This window comes from Cibotium barometz, chromosome 7 (genome assembly GCF_041138505.1).
Source record: "Cibotium barometz isolate CiBa-2024 chromosome 7, ASM4113850v1, whole genome shotgun sequence".
Taxonomy (NCBI): domain Eukaryota; kingdom Viridiplantae; phylum Streptophyta; class Polypodiopsida; order Cyatheales; family Cibotiaceae; genus Cibotium; species Cibotium barometz.
The window spans coordinates 39,867,580-39,879,197 of NC_141052.1; the positions used below are offsets into that span (position 1 = coordinate 39,867,580).

The following is an 11,618-nucleotide window of genomic DNA, read 5'->3' on the forward strand; positions in this document are numbered from 1 at the left end:
CCATTCTAGGAAGATGTTAGTGATCTTATACCTCTTCCACGTCCAGCTCTTCCTCCTCCTCCTCCCCCTGCAACTCTGATGCCAATTGCTACTTTTTACAGCCACCAGTTCATGTTGCACGAGCTTCTACAACTCTCAGTCCCTCTACGAGTCCTGCTTTGACTCCGAGATTACCCCCACTAGTGCTTACTTCATCACCTCAAAAAGATGATCAGGTTTATTTGAAGTCCATAAGCAGAGACTGATGCAGTTCGGGTAAGTTTCTACTGAGCTTGCTATACGAAGAAGAAAGATCCATTCAAGATCATCAAGAAGCTCATTAACATTGTTTTCTAGCTGGAGTTACCAAGCCATTGTAAGATGCATTTGGTGTTTCACTCGACCAGTTTTGTTAGAGTACCATAGACCAGAGTTGGGTGCTTTGCCAAAGAAGATTAACTAGAACTAGTGGATGATAGAAATGCAAGGTGTTAATATCACCATTTGGCCACCCAATTGGTCCACCCGTGCTTTCTCATCATGTATGTACATTGGACAGGTATCCATGGTAGTTGTATATGTCGAGGATTGATGCCACTTATGTGATATTGTGGACTTGGCTTTCCGTTGGAACTTGTGCCTCTGTATACATGCTCGAAATGCCTGATGGATTGGTGTTCCATTGGGCTTGGTACCTCGTCTACTTGTCTGGAGCATGTCTATTTTGGTATAATCTCATAAATGAAGATTCTCCATACCAATGTTGCATTGCTTTATGTGCTTGCTTGCAATTGAAATTGCATAGTGTTTTCATGCTTGCTTAACCAATGTGTAGTTCCGCGTAAGGAAACACCTGCCCGTGAACCATGCGTGTGAAACTGTCTGCTGACATGGTTATGTAGCATATGACAGGTGATAAGTATTGGTCATAAACCTAGCCTTAGGAGTTAACACTAATTTATAAGTAAGTGTGTACACATGTCATTAAGTTTTGGACAACCAAAACTCACTTATAAATTATGACCAACCCGGTGTTCACACACTGATATCCCGAGGTGGACAAAATCCAATATCTACCGCCCTGATCTTATCCCCTTTCTATAAAAAGAGTAACCAACCATGTGTGTTCTAGCTTGCTCCACAAAGCACCTATCTGCCACCTAGAGTGGACAACTCACCATCCCACTCTTCTCTCTCTCTCTAAAAGAAGGTCTCCTTCATGAGAACTTTTGAGCTGTATTTTCTGCACTTTCTCTTCCCCAACTCCATATCCAAGCTTACTAAGATGTTTCTTAGCTTTCAACTCTCCTACACACTTCTAATGACTGAAATTCAACAAAACAACTCTCTTTCTTGCTGTAATTTTTAGTCTTTTTGCTGAAAACTCTAATTTCACCTTCCTTTCTCAAGTTGAACCATAAGGGAAACTTTCCCAGGGTTCCTTTCATCCTCTTGAAGACTTTTGTCGCGAAGAATTACGACAAATCGAAGATTTCAACACTCCATGCACTTCCATCGCGAAGACTTCCGCTACCATCGACTCTACTTGCAATTGGTAAGCTTTAATGCTTAAATATGGAAGCAAGTAGCAGGAGAGAGAAACCAGATTACAAGATCACATACCCTATGTAGTGTTCTCTTGTCCGACGTGCTCTCTTGCAAATTGTTGTTACCATGTCTTGGTGGAATAATAGAGAGCACATGGTAGGGAACATGGGCACTTGAGAGGGTAGTCTACGTTGCAAGTCTATACCGACAACCACTTGTTTGCAATACTGTATCCATATGATGAAAATCTGGCCAAAAATGCCCATGACACTATGTACTTGATTCTCCCAAGATCAATATACTTTATTTGAGGAAAGGGCCGGCCGTTCCGGCTCATTCTGTGTCTCTTGTCAATTCAGCAAATTGCTTCTTGTACTGAGCACGTGTCCATCAAATCTTAGTGTATTTAAGTGTATTGATTAGTTTTGTGTTCAACCAAGTTACAGTTGATGCCGGTACAGGTGGTTCTTGACAAATGCGAACGAGGCTCTTGTTGCAAGCAACTCCAGTACCTTCTCGAGTTTTAAGGATTATGCGATCAATAGGCAGTTTGTTTTGACGAGACACAGTTCACGGACAAGTCCTGCCTGTTGTTGAGAGCTTATCAAGAGGCCAGGCAACTGAGTTGCACTGTCAGTAAAGGAGAATGTGACCCACCTGCACAGTGAGCTCACTGGTTGGGCTGGTCGGGGATTGTGAGTCAGGTAGGGCAGCAGGTCGGCTAGGACAGCATGCCAACACCCAGCCCCATGGCGCCCTATAAATATATGCTCCTAGTTCCCTTCATAAACAAGTAATCTGCAAGTCCTCTTCAGTGAGCAATCTCCAAGGCGATTGGAAGAAGTGAGAGGCCCATCTGCAACCACTGTTTGCACAGGACCAGCCGGGTTACTGATTGAAATTAGCAGAGATTGATCAACCTCCTGTATAATAAAACATTCAGTTGTACATTCATACTGCAGCAATGGGGTTTTCTGTCAATGATTCTGTGCTGCAAGGCTTCTGCTGTGCACCTATCTCTGTTCACACTTTCATTGCATCAGTAGTCTTACAATCTTTAAGGCACCATCTTCTCCATGGACCTAGACAATCCCCATCTCCCTAGCCATCTCCCAGGCACTGCTTCCTATGGAGCAATTACACACAACAGACTTATCATCAAACCTCGGATACCCAAGCGATGCCCAAGTCTCTGAGTCTACTGATCATTCCTACTGGCTTTCAAAACTCCTATTGCTCCACAAATGGATAAGATTTTTGCTTCATCTGCTTTCATGTACCTGTCTCTCATCATCTCAGTCTGTGTCACCTGCTTCTACAATAGCATCTGCATAGATGTTGGACATGAAGATGTATGCTCCAGCATGCTTTTCACCAAGCCTCCTTGCACATTCAAAGGCCTGTCTTCCAAGCTCTAGATCACCATACTTTTGGCAAGCACTCATAACAGTATGCCATGTCACAATATTCGGGTGGAAAGGCATCTCTTCCATCAAGGCCACAATCTCATCCAATCGGCCTGCACGACCAAGGAGGTCAATAGTACACGTATAGTGCTTCATGGTTGGAGCAATACCAAGCTCTTTGATCATAGCCTCAAAGCACTTCCAGCCTTTGTCCACCAGGCCTGCATGTCGGCATGCAGAGAGAAGACTAAGACATGTGATTTCATTTGGCTCTAAGCCTTCCTCTTTCATCCTCTCATATAAACAGAAAACAAGGTCACTCTTTCCTTCACGAGCATATCCTGTAACCAATGCATTCCATGCCACAAGGTCCCTTTTGGGCATTACATCAAAGACCTGCTGAGCATCTTCCATGCTGCCACATTTACCATACAAGTCGATTAGATTGGTTGCAAGATTGACTTCAATTGCCTCAATTGTGTTCACTTTGTGTATTTGAGAATGAAGCCTTCTGCCACTTTGCAGCGCTGTTGTGTTGCCACATGACATCAAGAGATTCACAAAGATTAGATTATTTGGTGTCATGCCTTGCTCTTGCATTTGTGCATAAATTTCAAAAGCTTTTGCGGTTTCTTCTTGCTCCACATAGCCAAGCATCACCGCGCTCCATGAGACAAAGTCTGGAGACAGACCCTCCAGCTGCATCTGTTGAAAACAATTCAGCGCTTCCTCAGCCATCCCCTGTTCAGCATACCCTTGTATAAGTGTGTTCCATGAGACCACATCTCGGACCAGCACCTTATCAAACACAGTCCAGGCTTCTACAAGTAAGCCAAACTTAGCATACATGTCCACCAACGTATTCCCAGCTAACCGATCTCTTTCAAGCCCCTGTTTAGCCATCTCAATATGTATTTCTTGACCTCTACCTATGGCTCCTATGCTGCTACATGCTTGCAAGCTGCACACAAATGTGACGATATCTGGAGACACACCCTCTAATTGCATCTGCTCCAAATAGGTAATTGCTTTGTCGCCAAGGCCCTGATTAGCATACCCTTGAATCAATGCAGTCCATGAGACCATATCTCGAACAGGCAACTTGTTAAATACCTCTTCTGCTTCTGCAAGTGAGTCACACTTTGCATACATATCGACCAGAATGTTGCCAATAACTGAATCTGTCTCAATTCCCTGTTTGACAATATCAACATGTACCTTTTGGCCCACCTCTAAGTCTCCCATGCCACCACATGCTTTCAAAGTAGACACCAAGGTGACAGCACTTGGAGGAATGTCCTCTAGTTGCATCTGTTGGAAACACTTGAGCCCCTCCTCACAAAGCCCATGTTCAACATATCCCGCAATCAATATGTTCCATGAGACTACATCTTGAAGTGGAAGCCCATCAAACAGTTCTTGTGCTTCTGCTAGTAAGCCACACTTAGCATACAAATCAACCAAACTCCCACAGATAATAAGATCACTTTCAAATCCCTTCTTGACAGCTTCGATGTGGATTTCTTGACCCCTGTGTCTGGCTCCTACACTGCCACAAGCTTTCAAGCTGCAAGCAAATGTGACAGAATTCGGAGAAACACCATCGAGATACATGTGTTCCAAACAGTTCAATGCTTCCTCGCCAAGCCCATGCTCAGCATAACCTGCAATCAGCCCAGTCCACAAAACTACGTCGCGAACTGGCAGTTCATTGAACACTTCTTGTGCTTCTGCAAGGCAACCGCACTTGACATACATGTCCACCAAAGTGCTGCTGACATAAGGATCTGATCCCAACCCCTTGCAGACACAATCAGCATGTATCTCTTGTCCCCTCTCTATGGCACTTATGCTGCTGCAAGCTTTTAAGATGCCAACAAATGTGGCAGCATCTGGAGAGAGATTTTCCAATTTCATCTGCTCCCAACAGTTCAGAGCTATTTCACCATGCCCATGTTCAGCATATCCCGCAAGTAATGAGTTCCACAAGACGACATCTCGAACAGACTGCTCATCAAATGCTTCCTGTGCTTGTGCAAGTGAGCCACACTTTACATACATGCCCACCAAAGCCCTTCCGACAAAGGGAACACTTTCAAAACCATTTATGGCGATCTCAGAGTGCAGTAGGCGCCCCTTGTCTATGGCACCCAAGCTGCCACAAGCTTTTAAACTGCAAAGGTAGGTCACCGCATTAGGAGACACGCCCTCCTGTTGCATCTGTTCAAAATAATTAAGTGCTTCCTCCGGATAACCGAGGTCAGCATATCCTGCGGCCAGAGCTGTCCATGAGAAAACATCTCGAAGAAGTAGGTCATCGAACGCTTCCTGTGATTCGGCAAGGAAGCCACATTTGGCATACATATCCACCAATGTATTTCCAACGGATAGATCTCTCTCAAAGCCCCTTTTTGTGACCTCAGCATGAACTTCTTGGCCTTTTTTAATGCACTTCAGCCTAGCACATGCTTTCAGCAGGGCTGTAAATGTGAACATACTAGGGCAGACGCCATCATCGAGCATTTCCTGGTACAGGTTGACTGCATGCTGCGACTCTCCACATTCATTGAATCCTTGAATGAGAGAAGTCCAAGAATGCTCACTGCAATCAGCCAACTGCCTAAAAACCTGCTGTGCTTTGGGCACACTCCCACAATCCACAAACAGTGGGACAAGGTAGTTGCCAAGGTTTTTGTGAGCTTCAAGGCCACAATGGCACATGCGCAAATGCATGCGATTAGCGTAGAGAAAACTTTTTTCTTCTCTGCACTTCTGCAAAGTGCAGATGAAGCTATCTACAGAGGGCAGCCCATTTATGCACTCCAGAGATTGAAGTGCCTCCTCTACAGTCAACATGTCTTATGCTATTGCCGTACGCCCACTATGCAATTCTGACCCTTCATCAGGGTAAGGCTTTCAGTGTCTCAAGCTTTACAGGGGCGGCAAAGGGTGCGTTCTCGACAGGCGATGAGATTCATCGAGCATAGCAAACCAAGTGCCACCAGACTTCTCTGCAGGTCGTCATCAGGTTCATGAACACGGGCATGGTTTCCTCAACCATTTTACCAGAATTTGTAGATTTTTAAGCTCTAATTTTGCAGATTTCTTAAAAATGAAATCAAGGCTTTGTTGGGGAGCTCTTAGAGCCTTTTCCCACACACCCAATAAAATGTGCTCAAAGCATTCAATGATTACACCAAATTATTTTTCCGCATTTTCATTTCCATTAAATATAATCAAAATGCTTCATTTGTGGTTTTCTCTAATGTTTTTTTTTAAGAATCTGGCCACCTTCTTTTAATAGAAGGGGGGGCACGTGTTATTTTGCAGGTCCCCTGTCAGTTCTCTCTCTCCACACAGCCAAGATAATAACATCATTTTAAGATATGGATGTTGCTTTATTCTATTTCACATTATAAAAAAGTTATTTTTACGTTGTGTTGTCAATATATTAGCATAGTCTTTTTAAAATTACAATGTTATTAAAAGAGCTACTTTTTAGTCCTCTGGAAAAAGAGCTACTTTTCATAGAGTCAAATGTTGGTTTAGTGTTTTTTAATTGTACATGAAGCGAAAACCAAACGTTATGGCTTATATGGGTTTGGATTTTTGGAAAGATTGTGTATTCATGTGGCTTGTTGAATACTTGCTCAAAACACCAACTGTGAAGCTGATATCAAGTCAAGAAAAATTAAACTCCCCACTAGCTTCCTATACTTCTTAATGCTTACTAATGGTGAAGAATCTTCTGCAGAAAGCTTCATGTTCACCTCCATATGTGCTGACATAGGTTTATAGTCGGTCATCCCAAATGCTATGAGAATCTCCTAAGCATACTTCTGCTACAATATGAAGACCTTACCTAACGCCTACCTAACCTCAATCCCTAAGTCTGTCATCTCAAACTCATGGCTCAGCATATCCATTGTCTGTTAGATCATTTCTTCATTGTTACCTATGATGTTCAAGTCATCTACATACAGAACAACCAAAGCAATGTTAGATCATTTCTTCATTGTTACCTGTGATGTTCAAGTCATCTACATACAGAACAACGAAAGCAATGTTGCCATGCTTTTTTAAAACATAGAAATTAGCATCATAAGCACTTTAAGTAAACCTAGTCTTTTGAAAAATTGTTCTATCATTTACCATGCCCTTGGCACCTGTTTCAACTTGTACAATGCCTTCTTCAGCCTGCAAACTTTGTTTTCTGATTCGGGCATCTCAAAACCTGGTGCTGAGCTACATATACCTAATCCTTGAGATGTCCGTTCAAAAATGTTGATTTAACATCCATGTGAAAAACAAGCCTCTATTTATGAGTAGCCAAGGCACTTAAGTACCGCCTTGATAGTTGTTATGCGAGCTGTGGGAGCAAAGATTTCAGCAAAATCGAAACCCTCCACCTATGAAAATCCCTATGCAACCAACCTAGATTTATATTTTTCAAGTGAGCCATCATCCTTATACTTAGCTTTCCAAACCCATTTAATACCAATTACCTTTTTGTTTGGTGGTCTGTCAACTAGCTCCTAGGTATTATTTTTTATGATGCTATCATACTCAGACTGCATCGTGGCTCTCTACTTTGGATGTGCTAAGGCTTCATCTAAGGTGATTGGCTCCTTCAATGTTCCCATTTATCCCAACCATTAAGGCCATGTTGACAATGAGATTAAATGCTCTTCTCTAGTCCTCTATTCTCCTTGATCTACGTGGCCCATCTACTGAATATTCTGGCAGCTCAGGTACTGCGTTATGATCATCAAAGAGTTGTTGTGCCCACTTTGAAAGTGGCTTTCTGTGTGGTGTAGCAGCAAGCTGTTGTGTGAGAGTCTTCATCCTCTGAAAGCTCCTCCTCCTTAAGAGGAAATCTAGCTAGTGGGTTGGGCTCATGGTGGATTATTTCTTTAGCTAATGATAGAGTGGATGGACTTGTCTCCTCCATTAAGTGTGGCTGCTCCACAAACACCACATCTTGGCTGGTGATTATCTTCTTCACCTCTAGATCATAGAGTTAATAAGCCTTTAACTTTTAACTGTATCTAAGAAAGATACACTTCTTGCTTTTGGCATGTGAAGCTTCTTCCTAAATGCATCTGGTATATGCACATAACATTGAAAGTGGGTACCCTTTGGTTTACCCAAAATTCCAAATAAAATCCCTCTCAATGTACTAAATAATTTGGTAAAACTAATGTCCACCAAAGACACGTGCACCAGTGTCTTCTCCTCACATAATGGGGGCCTTTACAAATGTGCACCAAACATAGATGTGAGATACATGTTGAGAGACGGGCATTGAGAATATACTAATAGCATAATCATACTCGTCTTGCGTATAGGCATGACCAATTGCGTCTTTCTACACACATTCATCAAAGACCATTCAGCACACATATGGTACAAGCTATGCATTATCACATGGAGTTACGAAGCATACACGGAAGAGTCTGCACCATCGCTTGTAGAGATGAGAAGCCCTCAAACCTTCAAGGCATGCTATAGCTGTCTCCCACTCTTTCTTATACTTGTTAAGGGTATCAATTATTTTAGCCTTTTCCTTCTCTAATCATCTACATTGAGATAAGGGGGCTTATTATTTCTCTCTTTAATTGCATCTTGTACCTCTGACCTTCAAATGGCTCATAGTGGCCATCATCCTCTTTAGCATCCCCTTTCTACTCAACTCTACATCTGTGCTTGTTGGCTACGGGAACTCTAGATAGAGTTGGTCAAGGATATAGCTTCTCATCGGCCTCGGCCTCAGCTTGGTCCTTCCACTTCATGAGAATATCGTGGGAGAACTAGATCAATAAGAGTTGATACATATACACCAAGATAGCAGCACCTACATCATCCTCAATGATGGATCCATCATCATAACATCGGTAAGAATCGCCTATACAGGTGCTCAAGAGCAAGCAGTACGGGTATATGGAGAGACCAAGGAGTGATAGGAGTATGAATGTCGGTGCAAAACTCCCTCTATCCTAGCCTGGTTATCTATAATGGCATGATGATGGGCGGGGCGTCTAGTTGCCCCTTGCTTAGGGGAGAGCATCCGTTAGGAGGCGAGTCCATAGATCTGGAAAAGAAAACATATTTTGAAATAAAGTTTTCTCAAGCACCCTAGGGTGCAATAATTCTCTCTCTCTCTCTCTCTCTCTCTCTCTCTCTCTCATATTTTCCAATGGAGCGTGTAGATAATTTTCCAAGGGATACATAGAGACTATGACATAAAAACCTATGCATAAACTCTTATATAGAGTCTATTGCATAGCGCATAAGACTTCATGCAATAGACTCTACGTCGTGTAGAGTCTTATGCATAGAGTCTTTTACATAGATTTTTCTCTATAGACTATGCAATAGAGTCCATACAAGAGGGGACTATGCATAGAGTCTAAAACCAATAGTGTATTAAAAAAATAGAGTGTATATGAGGGACTATACAGAAGTCTAAAACCAATAATACATAAAATAAATAAAACAAATACTCCCATAGCACCTGGGGGTGCATTATAAGAAAATATAATGTGTTTAAGGCTTACTTATGGAGAGCTTTCTTGCTTACTTCTAAGCTTTAAAAAAGACAACCTAGAAACAAAGAACCAAAATAAACAAGAAAACATTAGCTTATGCATGTTGGAACCAAAGAACTTAGCTATGATAGTATACATGCTCCCAAGCCTAAAATAACAAACTCCCAAGCACCCGGGGGTGTAGTAAAACCATAGCCATGATAAGAGAAGATGATGCAGAAGATGGTCTCTTACCTATGGGGTGGATAGTTGGCTCTCCTTAAATGCATTGCTAAATCAAAGAGAACAAACCTACCAAACTTTAAAAAATCTAAATCTCAAAATCTAAAAGGAACGTGCAAAACTTAAAAAAAAACCCTATATTATCCCATGCATATATTAAAAATATGGGAAGTACTATTTAGGAGCACTTGATTAGTGGGTGAGATAGTAAGGGTGCACGATATGATTTGAGAGATGTTGAGAAGATGAAAGATCTATGGCCTCAATATGTGGATGATAAAGTAATCCTACTGTGTGCACCTTGGATTTTACCAAATGAGGGAGGAGGCAAGAGTGAAGAAGGTGATTGCATTCTTTTGCACACCAACAAGGTGCCTTCACAAAATATAATAAGGGTGAAGAAAGTGATTGCATCCTTATGCATTACATCAAGGGTGCCTTCATGAAAAATAAAGTTGAGTGGCTCAAAGTCTCATGATTGGCACAAGTTCTTATAGGTGTATAGACTTTTTTAAGCTCTTTTATTTGAGACTTCCTTAATCATCACCAGTGAAAGTGTCATAACTCACTAATGTATGTTTGTGGATGGAGTTGCTTTATAGTTTGCACTTCCTAGTACAATCAAAGATTATGTAAGCAAAGATATTAGGATTGCCATTTATAAGATTAGTGGATTAGTAAGATAGATTTCTTCAAAGGAGATCAACTTACAATCTATTGAGCAAATAAAAATCAACTTGATACATTGAGAAATGTTTTCCAACATCTATTGTCACTATCCAAATGCACTTGTACACATAGCAGATGAGGTTATAATAGCAAGTATTATCCATATTTGATGAATGTTCTTATGAAGACCCTAAAGGGTTTTGTAAGACAAAGGGCAAGGCCTAAAGGGAGCATGGTAGAAGTTTGGCTAGTTCAAGAATCACTGGTATAGATCTCATAGTTTCTAAGTTAAATAGATCGGCATTAGTGACTTTGGAGAGGTACCATAAGGAAATGGGATCACTCATATGATGGATGAATCCTTACGAAATAAATATAATAAATTTTGTTTCTTGAATTCTCTAGAAATGCAATAGTGAATTGATAGGTATAAAGAGCCACACGTGGAAAGAACAAATGCTAAAAGATTTTTTAAGAGAAGGCATAGATATCTTCTATACCCACCCGAGCTTGCACTTCTCTCCATAGATATGTCACTTAGATGGCTAGATAATTCTCTTATGCAAGCAAGAGAATTCACTTAGATGGCTAGAGAATTCTTATGCAAGAAAGAGATAATAATGAAAGGATCAATGTGAGCGAGAGACGATTCAAGTTTGCAAGAGGATGTGACTATGGCATGTAAGTAAGTTGAAGCATATACATAACCCTATTTTATTATATTTCTCATATTATTGATATTTTTTGCTTTAATGTATATTGTAGTATCGTAATTTTGAATCATTATGGTCCCATGGTCGTCAGTTTCATGTGGAGCATATAGATAAGAGAAGAATGATCTTCGATTTTGGAGTATTGACTAACTTTCTCCAAGAGAGTCAAGTGAGTGCCAATGATACAAATCTTATCACCTCTGATCTTGATTATTGTGGAATCATACAAGATATCATAAGTGTAAATCTAGGCAATCTTACATATTCATTCTTGATGTTCAATGGTTCAAAGTGGTCTATAATGGTCCAAATACAACATTTAGAAGAGATAAAAGTGGATTCTTTGCTATGACTCAAGTATATTATGGATAAATAGTCCTGATACATTTGTACTACCACAACATTGTGAGCACGTAATAGTTTTTAAGAAAATGTGTATTATTTTTCTTTTATATATTACCTTTTTGTTGTTATAGTAGAATGGAAAAAAAACATAATAGATATTATAGCATGGAGCATGCAATCTTCCAAAC

The 11,618-nt window shown here is 40.9% G+C and overlaps 1 protein-coding gene across 1 annotated transcript; it reads right to left on the bottom strand.

The window, feature by feature from the left end:
* Nucleotides 1-1,333: 1,333 nt before the first annotated feature.
* LOC147636996 (pentatricopeptide repeat-containing protein At2g39620-like) lies at nucleotides 1,334-6,010 on the bottom strand. Its single transcript, XM_086800596.1, has one exon. The coding sequence runs from the start codon at nucleotides 5,787-5,789 to the stop codon at nucleotides 2,823-2,825; it is 2,967 nt and encodes a 988-aa protein (XP_086656722.1). The 5' UTR covers nucleotides 5,790-6,010; the 3' UTR covers nucleotides 1,334-2,822.
* Nucleotides 6,011-11,618: the final 5,608 nt, after the last annotated feature.